Source organism: Emys orbicularis, chromosome 3, assembly GCF_028017835.1.
Source record: "Emys orbicularis isolate rEmyOrb1 chromosome 3, rEmyOrb1.hap1, whole genome shotgun sequence".
In the NCBI taxonomy this organism is placed as follows: Eukaryota; Metazoa; Chordata; order Testudines; family Emydidae; genus Emys; species Emys orbicularis.
The window spans coordinates 183616020-183634725 of NC_088685.1; the positions used below are offsets into that span (position 1 = coordinate 183616020).

General features: G+C 49.3%; 1 protein-coding gene across 1 annotated transcript in view; it reads left to right on the forward strand.

Annotated features, from left to right (window-relative positions):
- Positions 1–18706, forward strand: part of PSME4 (proteasome activator subunit 4) — a 213237-nt gene that overhangs the window by 53897 nt on the left and 140634 nt on the right. The window contains exons 6-8 of the mRNA XM_065400759.1: positions 3867–3930; positions 4629–4703; positions 11181–11303. Of these exons, the coding sequence (XP_065256831.1) occupies positions 3867–3930; positions 4629–4703; positions 11181–11303 (262 nt within the window). The remainder of the gene's footprint in view (positions 1–3866; positions 3931–4628; positions 4704–11180; positions 11304–18706) is intronic.

The window sequence follows — 18706 nt, forward strand, 5'->3', positions numbered from 1 at the left end:
CTTATGGAATAATAACTGAACTTCAATAACTGAACATTACTATTTTGTTTGAAATTGCTCAGTGCTGGTGGGAAATGAGGCAGAGCAATTTAGGTAATTCGCATGTGCAGTTACCCAACTTCTGAATACAGTTATGGTAATTGTGAAAGTTAGGGGCACAGATATGCCTCTGATTATTTGATAAACTTGCTTTTAGTGACATCAGGTGTCACTGAAATAAATTGGGGCAGCTTGCATATCTCAGAGCTGTTTCAGGCTGTCACTGGAAGTCATATCTAAATGGCTGTTGGATTGCACATCTCATTGCTATGCTTTTTCAAGCCTACCACTTCAAGGTCATATTAAAGCTGTTGCTCCAACCAGCTTCTGAACAGATCTTGACCAGAAGAATATGCAGGACAGTCCTTTTTTTTTTTTTTTTTTTAACTATTATTGTTATCAAGGTGTATATTACCTTATTTTTCCAGACCTTGCTGATCTGGCTCTCTGTATATGGTTCTGTGTTTACACCTATAGTGATATCCTTTTTTGTTGTTGAACATCTAAAAGTATGGATCTACTGTAAGGCAGCTGCTGTTGAATAAGAGAATTTCTTGTAATTCTTTCTTTCTGAGGGTGTTTTGTGTTACATTGATCTCCGCTCAGCCACCTCAGAATTGGATTTTTCAACGACACCTCTACCCCGATAGAACGTGACCCGATATAACACGAATTCGGATGTAACGCGGTAAAGCAGCGGGGAGCCCCGGGCCCTTTAAAGCGCCACCTGAGCCCCGCTGCTTTACCGCGTTATATCTGAATTTGTGTGGAGCTCCGGGCCCTTTAAATCCCTGCCCGAGCCCTGCTGCCAGAGCTCTGGCGGTGATTTAAAGGGCCCGGGGTTCCCCGCAGCAGCTGGAGCACCGGGCCCTTTAAATCACCGCCGGGGAAGCCGGTCCAGTCCGGCACGGCGTACCGGCTCTTGCAGGTACGCCGTACCAGACTGAACCCGATATAACGTGGTCTCTCACCTATAAGGCGGTGAGAGTTTTTGGCTCCGGAGGACCGCGTTATATCAGGGTAGGGGTGTATCTTGTAAAATAAGCACACTTCAGTCATTTATTAATCTTTCCACTTTTTCGATGAAAGCAGAGAATATTGGAAACATTAAGGTTAGCGAAGTTTCAGCAGCAGAGTTGGCATGCATTACTGCCTCTTAGAAGCCAGTGGTTTAGAATTTTGTGTTATGGTAATTTGAGTCACATTATTACCTAGAAGGCTTAGGGCGGGGATCAGTTATACTGTAAATGCCTTCAGAGAACAAGAATTACAGATAATTAGCTTTTTTTTTTTTTTGAGTCACTTCCAAGCCTTCCAGTTCTCCTTACTCTTAAGTTTCCTTTCCTACTTCGTTGTTTCTCCTTCCTTTTCTCTCCTCCTTTCTGTAGGTTTTAATAAAAATTGCAATCCTGAGAGACGAGGCTCTTGCTATTGATAGTGTGGAAAAAGAGATGAAGAATGATTCATTAGAAGAACAACCTTTTTGTTTTGCTAGAAAATAAATTAAGTTTAAGGCTGCGAGTCTGTCATGGAAGTCATGGATTCCATGACTTTCTGGGACCTCTGTGACTTCTGCAGCAGCTGGTACGGCTGGTCTGGGGGCCGCTGCTGGGGTAGTCTCAGGCCACCGCGCCCCCCACCCCCCTCCCGCTACCCGGCTTCCCCGCCCCCAGCAGCAGCAAGAGTTTGGGTGAAGAAAGGGGCTCAGGGCTGCGGCAGAGGGTTGGGGCGCGGGAGGGGGTGAGGGCTCTGGTTGGCACTTACCTCAGGGAGCTCCCCGGAATTTGTGACATGTTCCTAGGTGGAGGTGTGGCCAGGCAGCTCCACGCACTGTCTCCGCCCGCAAGTGCCGCCCCTACAGCTCCCATTGGCCGTGGTTCCCCTGGCCAATGGGAGCTGCGGAGCCAGCCCTCAAGGCTGGGGCAGCGCGTAGAGCCCCCTGGCCATGTCTCTACCTAGGAGCTGAGAGACATGTCGCCGCTTCTGGCGATCTGCATGGAGCCAGGAAGGGAGCCTGCCAGTCCCACCAACATCCCCTTCCCCCCCAGCAGCTGTGGGGGTCATGGGCTGTGGCCCCTCCCCCCCGAGCACCTGCGGTACCCCATGGCCACCCCCTGCCCCAGAGCACCCAACATTTAGTCAGGGGTATATAGTACACGTCATAGACAGGTCACGGGACATGAATTTTTGTTTACTGCCCATGACCTGACCATGACTTTTACTAAAAATACCCGATACTAAAACGTAGCCTTAATTAAGTTACACCTATAATATTTCTTATGAATACATGAACTATATGGTGGCTTCTCCAGTTCATACATATTCTAAGATGCACTCACTCACCTCATTAAACTTAACAAGCTGAATTAAGTGATTCCTCTGTAGTCAGTTAAAGGTATGGCAGTTACAAATTTGGGAAGCCTGAGATAATAAAGAACTGGACAGATATGAGAGATGTAAATCTATGTGCATGTATTAAATGGGCTTGAGAAGAAGGATTTTATTACATTCACATTAGTAAATTTACTGCAACCCCCAAATAACCCCCACTTCTCCATCCCCACTCAATTACACAAACTCCATGTGACACCACAGATTTTCCCAAACCCCACTGCTTCCTTCTCCAGCCTCCAGCCCCAGTATGCCCAGGTCCCCTGGATGAATTTCCCCTCTGAACCTTGCCCCCCCTTTAAATATTTCCCCTTCCCCATTGAGCCTCAGTGCCCAAGTCCCCCATTAGTCCCAGGAACTCCTTTCCTATCTCCCCATAGATATTCCCTGGGTGGGGGGTGTTGCAGAGTGAACCCACCCTGCACTTACCCCACAGCAGCAGCTCCTGTCCTGCAGGACTAGCTGGGCTGAGCTCCACGCATTGTGACTGGATTGGAGGCTTGGGGGATGGTCATGCCCCTGAGAGGGGCCGGGGGGAGGCCCGGGTGGGATATTGCCAAGTGAGACCATCCCACACTCACCCTGCTGCTGCTGCTTCTGTCCCACTGGGCTGCCTGGGCTCAGACAGTCACTCAATTTTGGTCTCTTCCCCTCCCCTGGTCATGTTGGAGAGGTGGCTGGGCCAAACCTGAGAAGTGCTGTGGACCCTGTGCACCAGGTTGCAATGCCCAGAGCAGGAGCCCAGCCAGCCCCGTGAGGCAGGAGCTGCTACCGCAGGTTGAGTTTTCCATTTTATGGTTTTTTATGGGTTTTTTTTTGTTTTTTTGTTTTTTAATTTTGTTATTTTGCCTTTGCAAAAACTATATGGGCCTCTAACAATTACTTCCCTTATCTTATCTCCAACACTCCTGTTAATACACCCCAGAACTATGCAAGTCTTTTTCATAACTGCATCACATTGTTGGGTTATATTCAATTTGTGATCTACTATTAACTCCCTGATCTTTTTCAGCTGTACTACCACCAAGCCATTTGTTCCTCATTTAGTACTTGTGCATTTGATTTTTCCTTCCTGAATGTAGTACTGTGACTCATGACCAGAAAGGGTTAAACATCCTACAGGATGAATGACTCAAATTCAACCCTTAAAGAGGTATGGGAGATAATGTTTGTGCTTTTGTGTATTTACATATCATAGAATCATAGAAGATTAGGGTTGGAAGAGACCTCAAGAGGTCATCTAGTCCAACCTCCTGCTCAAAGCTAACACCAATGCCAGTCAGTAGGGGGGGAAAAATACTTGGATTAGTGAAAAAGAGACCAGGAGAAAAAGTGCTTGAAACTGACTAGTAGAGTGGAGATGAAATGTGTGCCTGATGAAGGAGGAGAGGTTGGTGCAGTGCTGAAATGACTGGCTTGATTTCATTTTCTTGCAGGCTTTGGTTTGATGAATTTATAGGCCTTTGGTTTTCCGTTCAGAATCTTCCACAATGGGAGGGGGTGAGTATTTACTTTTCCTAATCTTGTAGAGTAGTAGTATATAAATAGAGCTGAAATGTGCTTATAAATAAACCTGAAATATTTAACTTGAACACTGTCACATCAAGTTCCATTTTCCCTCCCTTTTCTCTAATGTGGGGGAAAGAGGTGGTAATTTCATGACTCCCAACAAGCTGTTGATTGAGTAAACAAGCCAGCAGTTTTGCTTGTTGGGCAGTTTATAATTGCTCTCTCATGCAGCTTTCCTTTTTAACCTTTAGAATGTTAGCATTTTCCAGACTACCAGTCAATCCTTATGGGAATGCAAAGGGCTATTGTGATATAGTTTATAGTTCTATGAAATCCCACCAATATAACAGATTCCCATAGTTCAGTATCCCTAATATGAAAGAGAAATGGGGCTGGAGTTTTTGTTTGTATTTTAGTCATGAATATTAAAAGAAGTAACAAGTGAGGTGGGGATCTCAGCGCAGGAAGTGTAATGATTTCTCAGATATTTACATTAACCATTACTTTCACTTCCTTATTTATGCTCCGTGTGACATTGGTGAATGTGATCTTAAAATCTCTCTTGCTGAGTGAACTGATATTTTGCCTCTGTGGCTACTCATGAAATGGGCCTACAGTTCTTCTGTTAGAAATGTATGCTATGGAATATTGACCTGTTTTATTTATTTATTTATTTATTTATTTTCCAGCATCTAGTAAACCTTTTTGCGCGCTTGGCCACTGACAACATAGGGTACATAGACTGGGATCCATATGTACCAAAGGTAATATCTATTATTTTTACAAGTGATATTGTTTACCCTGCAATAATATTACACTGACCCTGAAGATATATTTCAGTGTAGGCAATACCAAACATAAATATTCTCTGTAGTCTCTGTTTTGGCCTTGTATAACCATATTTTCAAGCTAGGTATGTGCAGTTGAAAATCTGAATTAACTCTGTGTATAGCTTTGGGAGTTGGCAGTCTTCATCAGTTGACTCAAAAGGGTATTACTGTATTGCACCACCCTTCTGTAAACAATTATGCATGTGAATAACTTTAAATGCACAAGTAATCCCACTTGCAAGAATGAGACCAAGTATGGAACCCCTTTTGAATTAGTTGATGCACAGCACATACGCGCTGAATCTCTGACTTTTGATTTCAAGCTGTTCATAGCATTTTAATACACCTCTACCCCGATATAACACGACCCAATATAACATGAATTTGGATATAACACGGTAAAGCAGTGCTCCGGGGGGCGGGGCTGCGCACTCCGGCGGATCAAAGCAAGTTCGATATAACGCGGTTTCACCTATAACACAATAAGATTTTTTGGCTCCCGAGGACAGCGTTATATCTGGGTAGAGGTGTATATTAAAATCTTCTGATGTAAACCAGCTTCTGCCAACTTGGATCAGATTTTGAGGTAGCATGCACATTTTCAAAAGTCCAAAGCTATTTTTGTTTCAAACAATTCCAAATTTGAGTTAATAATGATATAGTGGAATATTTGCTTTTTCTTTGTTGTCACAATGGTCTAAACACTACAGAATTCTGGCCAGCTTCCTTGGAAATAGTCCAATTGCATATTGGTATTGAGAAGGATCATATTAATGGCTTTGTGAGGCTAAGTGTAAGTTGTAAGAATACCAAAAAGTTGGAAAGAGTATTTTGGCCAACATTTTTATGTCTCTTTAACTGCTGGCTCATATAGTCACCTGTCCCTTCTTACTGAGAAAACAAGTGACATTGTGTGACTGATACTTTTAGATATTGCTTGCTTTATTTATTTTAGGAAATTCAGACACAACTTTTTTCACTGGATATTAAACATGAAATAAATCTCCAGAGAGCTACTAGTCTCATAACACAAGAACTAGGGGTCACCAAATGAAATTAATATGCAGCAGGTTTAAAACAAACAAAAGGAAGTATTTTTCACACAATGCAGTAAACCTGTGGAACTCCTTGCCAGAGGATGTTGTGAAGGCCAAGACTATAACAGGGTTCAAAAAAGAACTAGATAAGTTCATGGAGGATAGGTCCATCAATGGCTATTAGCCAGAATGGGCAGAGATGGTGTTCCTAACCTCTGTTTGCTAGAAACTGGGGAATGAGCGACAAGGGATGGATCACTTGATGATCACCTGTTCTGTTCATTCCCTCTGGGACACCTGGCCTTGGCCACTGTCAGAAGACAGGATACTGGGCTAGATGGACCTTTGGTCTGACCCAGTATGGCCGTTCTTATGTTCTTAGTCTCCTCACTTCTAAATGATCATCACTTAAATTTTGAATCCTTCATCAGGGTAAATGTTAACTTCATCAGTTTCCTCAATATTTTGGGTGCTTTATTGCTGAAATTTGGTCTCTTACGAAAAGATTAAATCCCATTTCTCTCGTAATATAAACACTTGTTCTTCTTCGAGTGATAGTCCCTATGTGGATTCCAATTGTGGGTGCGCATTTGCGTCATGCGCCAGAGCCGGAACTGCTCATAGTAGCGTCTGTTGACCCGCACGTGCGTCAACCACGTGGCGCATCCGAGGCTTTAAGGCGCTGTGTGGGTTGACGTTTCTCCAGTTCCCTCTTGCCACCGCATGGCCAGAGTCGGAACCCCTGTTCTTCGGTGCTCTTAGCTTGCTTTCAGTACTGCGTTTCTCCTTTATCTCCTGTATATAGTTCTTTCTTAGTGTAGTTGTCTGTTCTAGTTTCCCCATCCTTAGTTAGTTAGTTTAGTTAGTAAGAAAGATTAATTAATTTCCCCCTTGGTGGGAACTTTCCCCAGCCAGGGGACTATGCCCCGGCAAGCCAGGTTTAAGTACTGCACTTCTTGCCTTCCCTTGTTCTCTGTGAACGATAAGCATCCACGCTGCCTCTGCTGCCTCAGCGAGGCACACGTCGCTGTGCATTGCTCTATTTGCCGCTCGTTACCACCCTGAACTTGGGAATCTTGTGAACTTCACCTCCATAAATTCCTTATGGAGGAGGCAATGCGCCCCTGTGTGCCACCGGATCCGGCACTGGCAGGTCTATCAGACTATTGATCAGCACTGGCGGCCAGCGCCACTCCTGTCCCGTCCCGCCCAGCACTGGTGGTGCTGCTGCATCTGCCCAAGCAGCATTGTGTGCATAAGAAGCACACACATGGGCACAAGGGGATCGCCCCAAGCGCATTATTTCCTCCCCAAGCCACGCCAAGTCGGGTGAGAAGTCGCACGCTGACAATCAGGCCCCCTCTTCCAAAAGTCACACTCTGAGCATAAGTCCCGGCACCGTTCTCCAATGGCACCAACCTCGACCTTGGTGACAGCTCTGCTGCCTTCACCTCTACCGCTGTCCACACCGCCGGGACCATCTTGTGTCTCCTGTCCTGTTCTGCGCACGCCGGGGTGCCTATCCCTGCTGACACCTGCAGCTTAGCTGAGGCTGCCGTCCCTGCTGCGGCCTGCACTGCTGGCTGCCCTTGGTCCTCCATCCCTGATTGAGGAGCCTCTCCTATTGATGGACTGCCCTCCAATGCCTCCCGCTGCTCCACCGGTCCCATTGGTACTGACGGCTCCGCTGCTACTGGACCCATCCTCCGAATCGGACTGGTCCTCTGACACGAACCCCGCCTTCTTGCTGGTCTGTTCTTACAGCCCGGATCCCAGAGGGCAGCCCTACCAGCCAACTTTAATGGAGGTTTGCCAACCTGTGGTTCGCCTACCCAAGGGGACCATCGGTTCCTAGCGACCCCTAAGCCCGCCCCTATTGGGCTGCTTGGGACCCATACCAACGTTGTATGCTCAGTCAGCCCTCTCCATCCACTACCACCATTTACAATGCTCCTTCAGACGCTCCCGCTCCACTGGCCCTGCAGGTCCGCACCGGTGCCTTTTCATTGCCTGATGAAGCGTTCATTCCTCCCTCCGTCTCGCCTCCTATTGATCATGCCCGGTATCAGGCCCTCCTTCGCCATATGGTCACTGCCCTCAACCTTCCCGTGGGGGACATCCAGGACCCCCAGGACCAGTTCCTTGATATTCTTCAGTCTCCTGGCCCTGCTTGTACTGCCTTGTCCATCCACGACACCATCCTTCACCCAGCACACACTGGCTTCCTGCATACTCACTCCAAAGTGGGCGTAGCGTCGCTATTTTGTGCCAGCCCAGGGTATGGACTTCCATTTCCAGCACCCACCTCAGAATTCCCTGGTGGTCCAGGCGGCCATGGAGCGCGCCCACCACCACCATTTTCGGTCCATGCCTCCTGACCAGGTGACCAAAATACTCAACCTCATCAGGCGCAAGGTTTACTGCTCTGCAGACCTCCAATTATGTATTGCCAGCCATCAAGTGGCCAAATACGACTTCTATTCCTATACCAAACTGGCTTTGTTTCTCAACTTCCTTCCCCCATATAAACAGGATTTTCAGTCACTCATAGAGGAGGGAAAATTGGTGGCCAAAGTCACCCTTCAGACTGCAGTGGACTCCGATGACACTGTCACCTGCTCCCTAGCCTCTGGGGTAGTGCTCCTTTTGACCTACAACCCGCAGTGTGACCCTCTCACCAAACCGGTCCTTCTCCCCACTTCTGTTCTCACCTCCCTCATTTGGTGGTACAACCCATCCTGGCGGACATCCCATTCATGCCTCCAGTGCCATGCACCACCCCCAGCACTGATGCCTACCTGGCAAGCTGGGGCACGCATGTGGACGGACACGCAGCCAGGGCTTCTGGTCGCCCAGAGAGGCAAGAATGCACATCAGCATTCTTGAACTTCGCGCCATTCACTTAGCCTGCTGAATGCTCCTGCCATGTCCAACTGCTCTCCAACAACATGCAACGGTTGTCTATGTCAACAAGTAGGGTGGGGCACCTTCCCCCTCCCGCTGTGCGAACGCCATCCTCCTCTGGAATTGGTGCCTCAAACACGACATCACTCTCCATGCTGTGCATCTTCCTGGCACGAGTAACTCTCAGGCGGACACCCTCAGTCGCTCCTTCCATGCCAACCACGAGTGGGAACTCCATGACCCCACACTCCACTCTGTTTTTTGCCAGTGGGGGACACCTCGCTAGGATTTCTTCGCCACGACAGACAATCTCAAACTTCCTTTCTTCTGTTCCAGGGGAGCCCTTGGCCTGGGATCTCAGGGCGAAGCCCTTCTACTTCCTTGGACCACCTTCCTTCCACTGTTCCTTCCCGCCCATTCCCCTGTTTCCACAAGTCCTACACAAAATACAGTTGGATCAGGCAACCGTCAACTTTGTGGCCCCCACTTGGCCTCAGCAGTACTGCTTTACGGACCTCCTTCTCCTCTCCATCTACCCCCCAGTTCGCCTCCCCAATCTCCTGACGCAACCCATGGCCGCATCCGACACCCCAACCCCAGCCCTCTTCACCTCATGGGCTGGTATTTGGATGGAGCTCGCGGATAGACGCGGCATGCTCTGCTCTGCTTCCATCCACGACATCCTTACACACAGCAGGTGACAGTCCACTAGAGTTTGCTATCAGGTGAAATGGCGCTGCTTCACCATTTGGATGTGTGACTATGGCTATTCCCTGGACGCTATCTCTATGCCTGTTGTCCTGTCCACCTCCTTCACCTCCGGTACTCCAGCCTCTCCCACTCCTCCATTCATGTACACCTGGCGGCATTCAGTGCCTTTCTCCCCCCCAGTGGATTGCTTTTCCGTCTTCATTCACCCAACTACTGTCTGCTTCCTCCGTGGCCTTCTCAATGCCTTTTCCTCGATCCGTAAGTGGACCCCTACCTGGGACCTTAACTTGGTCCTCTCCATCCTTGCTAAGCCGCCCTTTGAACCTCTCGCCCCTTGCTCCCTCGCCCACCTCTCCATGAAGGTGATCTTCTTGGTGGCCATTACCTCTGCACTAAGCGTCAGTGAACTGACGGCCACGATGGCAGACCCTCCCTTCACTGTCTTGCACAAGGACAATGTCTCCCTCCACTTCCACCACAAATTCTTCCCCAAAGTGGCATCCCCATTCCACCTTAATCAATTCATACATCTCCCCACCTTCTACCCCAAACTACATACCTCCTCCAGACACCACATGCTTCATTCCCTGGACATACGTACGGTGCTGGCATTCTACCATCAGCACACCTGCAGCTTCCATGCTTTCTCCTGCCTTTTCATTGCCATTTCCGACGGTTATTGGGGCCGCATGCTCTCCTCGCAACGCCTCTCCTGCTGTATTTGCTGCTGTATTGTGGACTGCTATACTATCTCTCATTCTTTTGTATTGCTTCCATCAAAAAAAGTGGTGGGCATTATTAATCTTGTTATTTATTAAACCCAGTGGGTTGAGAATTTTCTCTTTAATTTCATGTTCCTTTTTATGGTTATGGAACTGCATTTGAATCATACTTGCCTGTTTTTTATTTTTTTCATTCAAACTTAACATTTCTTTGTTCTCCCATTTCTCTATTTTGCCTTATCTAAGATTCCCCAAACACATTGGTATGGTTTGAATCTCCATTATTAGCTGTAACACCTAGTTGCCAACTATAAGGAGATGAATACAAGGACTCTTATGCCCCATCCTCAAGCTTCTGGTGCAGAAGTAGTATGTGGGGATAGGACACTAAAAACTAACTTTCCTTCCATCTACACAAACTATAGGCGCATGGAAGAAGCTGCTGGCACCCATTTTCCCTCTCAAACCTGTAACATCAACAAAAATATTGGAATAAAAATAAATAACTCCTTGCTTGTCTATGGTACCTTTTCTAACTGAAAAGAAGTTGCAGTTGGAGTGCCCCACAGCAATTCTTGAAAAACACTCTTGTTTACAGTACACACAAATCATTTGGAATACTGTACTAGGTAGAAGTTCAAATTGTAACAATAACCAGACTATTGCATAATTTTTAACCTGATTTTAGTTCTCCAGTACCAGCAGTTTGAATCTCAGACTGCTGGGTGTTTAGTATCATGGTAGTTCTCCTACAATCATGCATTTAAATGTATTTTAGCTTTATGTGAAAACTGTTTGTCTCCGAGTAACCCCTTGAAGCTGGGACCTAAAATTGTATCTGTTATGTCCACTGCTAAGAATGGAACCTGCAGTAACTACAAGTAGCCAATGACTAAATGCATATGTGATGTTTTGTTACTCAGATGTTTATGCTAGCAAATTAATAACAACCATGCAGGAACTGTTGCCCCATTAAAAGTATTGTACAGAAACTTATTATAAATAGTATTAAGTAATAATATTACCTTTTTTAACAGATATTTACAAGGATTTTGAGAAGTTTGAATCTTCCAGTGGGAAGCGGTCAAGTTTTAGTTCCAAGATTCTTAACAAATGCTTATGATATAGGACATGCAGTAATGTGGATCACAGCCATGATGGTTAGTATTCTTTTTATATAGTATATTAAAAACTGGTAATGAAAAGCTCTGAACAGCTGTGTAGCTAAAATGATTAAAGTGTCTGGGTATTCAGCTTCAGCAGATGCTTATTTCTGAGGCTTTCTTTGCCCAATGTTTATTTAAAAGTAGTGCCTTATGGTTGGTTGGGGATATGGGACATAAGGCTTATTTCAGGGCTGCTCTAAGTGGCACTTTGGAAATGAGCTGCCAGCTCATTGATTTAAAGTCCAGTACAAGCATGAAGTTTGTCCACAGTGATGTTCTTCAGAGATGCTGTACAAACAGGATTCTCATTCTTGGGTCCTGAGCTCCCATTAGGCAAAGGATTTGGGCTCTTTTTTTGGTCTTCTGAGGCTCTGGTTGTGGTAATTGTTACTATCACTTTCCAGTCCCGCTGGGTATTGTGTCCTTTATTTATACAAGTCCTTAGTTACAGAAAATTAGTTCTTCTTTGAGTGCTTGCTCATATCAATTCCATTTTAGGTGTGCGCGCACCCACGTGTGCGGCCCTCGGAGATTTTTGCCTTAGCACGACACATAGGGCTGTGGCACCCTCTAGAGCACCGCGGCATGAGCGCGGTATATCAGGCGCCGCCAGCGCTATGCCCTCTCAGTTCCTTCTTACCGCCCAGGGTGGTCAGTCAGAGCACCTTTGTTAAGTGTGTGTTAGTTAGTAGTTAGCGTCCCAGCGGGATTTTGCCCCAGGCGGGGCATGCCTCGGTCTCCCGGGTTTAAGCCCTTCTCACACTGCAGCAGGCCTATGCCTGTGAGTGACACCAACGGCAGCTGCCTTAAGTGCCTGGGGGAGTCACACGTTAAGGAGCGGTGCCGGTTCTGCAAAAACTCTTGGCCCCCACACCCAGAAAGAGCAGGACATCCGCCTTAGGGCTCTCCTGATGGGGTCTGCCCTCCTCCTGGCTTCTGAGCCATTCAGGCAGGTCACACCGAGTGCCTCAGCCTCCGTGCGCTGGCACCCGGCTCCTCCCGGCACCGTTCACCATCACCTGTGCCGAAGAGGAAGGCCAAGAAGCACTGCCTGGCACCGAGCAAGAAGGCCCAGGGGTCATCTACCAACGGACCCAGGCCTGCCCACCAAACTGCTCCGGAGCCACACGATCGTGCCTCTCCGGTTGGGGCACCCTTAAAGGTTCATCACCGATTCCTGGGAGCGGTATGGTACCCACGTTCCTGCCTGCACCTTTGTCATCCGAGGCTCCCTCGGCGCAGAGAGAGCACAGATCTCCACCTACTCCGATGATGACCCCAGTGCCTCAGGACCCTGCTAAGGCTCCCTAAGAGGGCAAGCCTGCCATTAAGACCCCTCAGGGGACAGGGGAACAACGCTGATTGCCGGACAGAAGGCGTCGCTCTTTGCTGCTGCGTCGGGAATCCCGGGGCAGATCCTAATCGCATCGCTGGTCGCCCAGGCAAGCTTCCAGATCCTTTCAGTGCTACTCTGTAGCATGGGGTCAACGCTCCCCTTTTTCTATTCCCGGCACCGCTCGCTTTCTTGATGGTCATCCTCTAGGCATTGGTCCCCATCACTGGCATGGTGGGAATGTTCCCCCTCCCAGTACTGGTCTCCCTGGCACCAGTACCACTCTCCACGCTATAGCTACCTTTCAGTTATGCCTGGGCAATGATCACCGATAGCCATGACCAGCAAACAAACGCAGACGTTGACAGCTCCTCCCTGGTTGCTGGAAGAGGGTTCCTCCAGTATGGAGGGCCAGTCCAGCTGATCGCCAAGGTCTCATTGGCCTGATTGGGCACCGGAGCCCACTCCCTCATCTGTGGCACCGCAATGGCAGCATGACCAGTGGCCAGCATGGTGGCCTTATTGGAGTGCATGGGGCATACTGGTTGTGACGATGCCTCCTTTGCAGCACTCCTCGGTGGCCATGGCGGAAGATCGGGTGGTGGCCCCACGAGCACCAGACCCGGTACTGGAAGCCCATTCTGAGGTCGGGGCGGAGGAACCTGTGCTCATCCCAAAGCCTCTTTCTCAGATGGTGGTCAAGACGACAGCACCCCCACCGGCGGTCCAGTCTTCCTCGTCATCCCCAGACGAGGCGGTCGTAGGACCTTACAGAGCTAGACCACCGATGACTTCAGGTAACATCAAGCCTTTCTCCAGCGTGTGGCTGAGCACTTGGGGCTCGAGGTACAGGAGATGGGGGAGCAGGAGGACATCCTCTTCAACGTCCTCTCAGCCTCTACGCCCGCCTGGGTCGCCCTGCATGAGGGGGTCCTCAATATAGCCAAGGCCTTGTGGCAGACCTCCTCCTCCATCCCGCCCACCTCGAAACGGGCCGAGAAAAAGTACTTTGTGCCGGCCAAAGGTTTCAAATACTTCTATACTTACCCGCCCCCGGGCTTGATGGTTGGTTGTATCTGCAGCCAAAAAAAAAGACAAGCAGGTCCCCACCTCCTCGACTCCCAAAAACAAAGATGCTAAGAAACTTGATTTATTTGGGAGAAAGATTTATTCTACTGCCAGCCTGCAATTTCAGGTGGCAAACGATCAGGTCCAGCTGGGCCGGTACAATTTTAATCTCTGGGACAGTCTCAAAAAGTTCCAGGAATCCTTCCCTCAGGGTTTGGCCCAAGAGTTTGGCACTCTGGTGGAGGAGGGTATGGCGGCGGTGAGATGATCCCTGCAAATGGCATGGAACATGGCAGACTCGACAGCAAGGGTGGCCACATTGATGGTGGTCATGCAATGTAGTTCCTGGCTCCAGATGGTAGGCCTCTCCCAGGAGCTGCAGGCCTCGATCCAGGACCTCTCCTTTGATGGAGTTGGTTTGTTCTTGGATCAAACAGATGCCAGGCTGCACGGGTTGAAGGACACTAGGGCTACCCTTCGCTTGTTGGGCATGCACATGCTGTAATCAGCCAGGAAGCCCTTCCGGCCACCGCCACTGCCAAGACCCTGGCAGCCTCATCAGGGACCTACAAGGAGAAGGGATGCTAGTTTTAGTAATCGTTGCCCTTCTTCCTCCTGCTCGACAGCCCAGCCTGGGACAGCCAAACACCCAGGGGGCCAGAAGAGTTGGTTCTGAGAGTGCGCTTGAGAGCGACGCCCCAGTCAGTCGACCGGATCCTAACCGTGGGACTGCTGGGTCCTGGACATAGTGGCTTGGGGCTATACCCTGCAGTTCTTGGCTGCCCCTCCTTCCCGGCCCCCCCCCCCCCCCATTTTCCTGTCTCTTTTCAGAGACCCTTCTCACATGCAACTCCTCGTTCAGGAGGTAGAGAAGCTCCTGGGCTTGGGGGCTGTGGAGAAGGGTCCTCGGGACATTGAACCAAGAGGATTCTACTCTCGCTACTTCCTAATCCCAAAGGGCAAAGGAGGCCTCAGGCCCCTCCTGGACCTGCGTGGTCTTAACAAGTCTCTCAAGAAATTGAAGTTCTGCATGGTCTCCCTGGCCTTCATCATTCCTTCCCTGGATCCGGGGGCCTAGTACGCTGCTCTTGACTTGAAGGACACTTACTTTCATGTCTCCATATTCCTGGGCCACAGGTGCTTCCTGCATTTCATAGTGGCTGGGCGTCACTTCCAGTTCACGGCATTACCTTTTGGCCTGTCTTCGGCCCCCAGGGTGCTCACAAGGTGTGTGGCGCCGGTAGCAGCTTACCTATGATGTGTGTGTGTGTGGGGGGGGGGGGGGGGGGGTCCAGATCTTCCCGTATCTCGATGACTGGCTCATCAAGGGCAGGTCTCCAGAGCAGGTCTGATGGAGCCTCAACCTGGTGCGGTTCATCTGCAACGCACTGGGCCTGTTAATAAACACAGAAAAGACCATGTTAACGCCGGCCCAACGCATAGAGATTATTGGAGCGGTTCTCGACTCTACGCGAGTGAGGGCCTTTCTTCCAGAAGCTTACTTCCAGGCCATGTTGGACTTGATTGCCCACGTGAAGAGCCATCCGCTTACCACAGCCCATGACTAATGGGCCACGTGCACGTACATAGTCAGCCATGCCTGTCTTCATCTACGACCTCTGCAGGCATGGCTGGCCTCGGTCTATATCCCCAGCAGATACGTCCTGGACCGAGTGGTCATGGTGCCAAGCCACGTCTCTCTTGTCCTTGGACTGGTGGCTGGATCCAGAGTCAGTGCTGCAGGTGGTTCCCTTTGTGACCCCGTCTCCGTCGCTTACCCTGGTTTCAGACGCATCTGACCTGAGCTGGGGAGCCCATCTGGGTGAGCTCAACACCTAGGGCCGCTGGCTATACAGCGATCTGGCCCTTCATTTGAATGTCATGGAGCTCAAAGCGGTTCGCCTGGCCTTCCAGGCATTCTTGTTCCACCTGACGGGCAGGGTGCTGCAGGTTCAGATGGACAATACCACCACGATGTACTACATCAACAAGCAGGGCGTAGCCAGGTCTTGGGCCCTTTGTCGGGAAGCGCTCAGCCTCTGGAACTTTTGTGTGCAACATGCCATTCATCTGGTAGCTGCCCACCTGCCTGGAGCCAAGAACATCCTGGCAGATCGCGTCAGCAGGACCTTCTTGATGGCTTGGCTGCTGCGTAGTTGATTGCGGACAAATGGGGGTGTTCCGCTGGTGTCCAGCAGGTCCTGCTGGGCAACAGAAAACCATCCACCAGGGCTACGTATGTGGTGAAGTGGAAGCGATTCATGTGTTGGGTCTCGGACCGACACATTCGTGCGGAAGAGGCCCTGCTGCAGGACATCCTGGTTTATTTACTGTACCTTAAGCACAAGGGTCTGTCACTATCTTCGATCAAGATATACCTGGCAGCCATTTCGGCGTTCCACCCTCCTCTTCAGGGCCGGTTGGTCTTTGCCCATCCCATGACAGTAACTTCAGCCCATAGGGTGTCCAAGATCAGGACGCTCATGTCAGAGCTGCCCTATATGGCCTGTAAGGACAAAGTCCAGCTGCATTCGCACCTGGCCTTTCTGCCCAAGGTTGTCTCCCAGTTCCACACTGGTCAAGACATTTACTTACCAGTCCTTTGTCCAAAGCCTCGTGCGACATTCTACATTGATAGAACAAAGCAATTCCGTAAATCAACACAGTTGTTTGTTGCTGTCGCTGACAGGATGAAAGGTTGCCCAGTGTCAGCCCAGAGAATCTCGTATTGGATCATGACCTGCATCGGCTACTGCTATGAGCTGGAAAAGGTGCCCCAGCCAGCGATCATGACGGCTTATCCAGCTAGGGTGCAGGTGTTATCAACAGCCTTCCTGGCACGGGTGACAATCCAAGAGATCTGTCGGGCTGCAAACTGGTCGTCCGTCTACACATTTGCGTCGCACTACGCACCGACCCAGCAGGCTTGAGACGATGCTGGCTTTGGCAGAGCAGTGTTGCAAGCTGCGAGACTGTGAACTCCAAGCCCACCTCCATTGATTCTGCTTGTGAGTCACCTAGAATGGAATCGACATCAGCAAGCACTCGAAGAAGAAAAAAAGGTTACCTACCTTTCGGAACTGTTGTTCTTTGAGGAGTTGTGTTGCTCGTGTCCATTCCATTAGCCACCCTCCTGCCCCTCTGTTGGAGTTGTCGGCAAGAAGGAACAGAGAGGGTGTAGGGCTGGCAGCACCTGATATACCACGGCATAAGTGCGGTACTCTAGAGGGCACCACAGCCAGCCCTAAGGCAAAAATCTCCAACGGGGAGACACGTGGGCATGTGCACACCTGGAATGGAATGGACATGAGCAACACATCTCGAAGATGTAACAACAGTTACGAAAGGTAGGTAACCTTCCTTACCCCCTCCCACCACCCCCACCCCATAAATGCCTCACCCATTAGAGTACAATGGGGAATCCTAATCCTATGTTTTCTGTCACCAGTCTGTTACTATAAAATATTATAAATTCTTTATAGCTTCATTGCAGGACAGAGTACATTGTATTGAAATAAAACAAACTTCAGGTCTGTTTCATTAGAGTTTTATTGTTACTAGAGTTGCAACTTAGCTCAGTGTTTACAGTCCAAATTTTCATGTGTCTACCTCGCATCCTGTAAGGATAATTAAAGAATCATGAATTTAATTTTGGATGACGTTACAAGTGGAGCTGAAATTCACTGAAATAGAGCTATGTTGTTTCATCAAATAATGTAAAGAAATGCCAACAATAACATTTACAAAAAGAAGGTTTCTAGCATTATGCTATAGCCTGCCAACATTACTACATGGAATGAATTAATCATTCTAAGTAGCTGCCCTGTTCTAAATTGAAATATCTGTTCAGGAAGCATACATTTAGGTTTGTAGTGGTCCCTTGCTCTGAAGGGGGAGGCAGGTCACTCCGCCTAGCTGTGTCAGGCAACAGCACTCAGGCTCGGGTCCTGCTGGTGGGGCTGAGCAGTAAGAAGTCTACAGCTCTGTAGCTGCCTAGCAGAGGCAAACAAGCAGTAACAGTCTGATGCTCTAGCTCCCTTGGGTGGGGTAGAGCAGTGAGCAGTCTTTAGCCCACAGCCTCCTGGCTGGGACTGGCAGTAATTAACAGTCTAAGCCTCTGGCCCTTTGGGTGGGACAGAGCAGGGAGCAGGCTTTAGCCTAAGCCTCCTAGATAAGGCAGCCAGCAAACACACAGTCTAAGGCTCACCGTCTCCTGATGGGGACAAGCCACAAACCAAATACAGGCCTTCTGGCCTAGGGTGCAAACACTGCCATCCCTGGGATGGGGTTGGTGGGGGGGAGGCGGTAGAGGGACCCGGACCCATACGACTCCACTGGGTCCCAGCCCAGGGCCCTAACAGTGGTGGAGTGTTCTGCCACTGGGTCAGTGGGTTATCCAGCCACAACACGCTGACCCCTGCTCTGGGAACTAAATCAGACTAAAGTCTGGTTTCCCATGGCTACTTCCTGTCACAGTCTGGAGAGGGGGTTCTGTAGTCCAAGGGTTCTCTGTCTCCTCAGGGTACACTGTGCACGGCAGTGCTGGCAACTCCTCTCTAAGAGTGGTTGTGATGGGTTCCCCACCTGGAACTGGGGTACCACTGAGCCCCCCTGAACCACCAGCCTGGGCTCCCTTTACACTGTACTGCTGTGACCAACCTGCACTTTCACCAGCACACATACAGATAGGGGCACACCCAGCTGCAGTTACATGCAGATGCTGTGATCAGCTCTGCATGGGAAAGGTCCTGCTAAGGAACTTCCCAGCTACTCAGCACCCGCTCTGAAGTGTAAACCCAAAATTATACTGTCTTGCACTGCACAGGGAACTGTATAGTGTAAGTTCATGAAATTTGCCCCCTCCCTCAATGTGGAGAGGAATATACAACAGCTTTCTGCCCCTGAGTTATGACTCCCGTAAATGCTGGTTTTAGACAAAGCAAAAACAAATTTATTAACTACAAAAGATAGATTTTAAGTGATTATAAGGGATAGC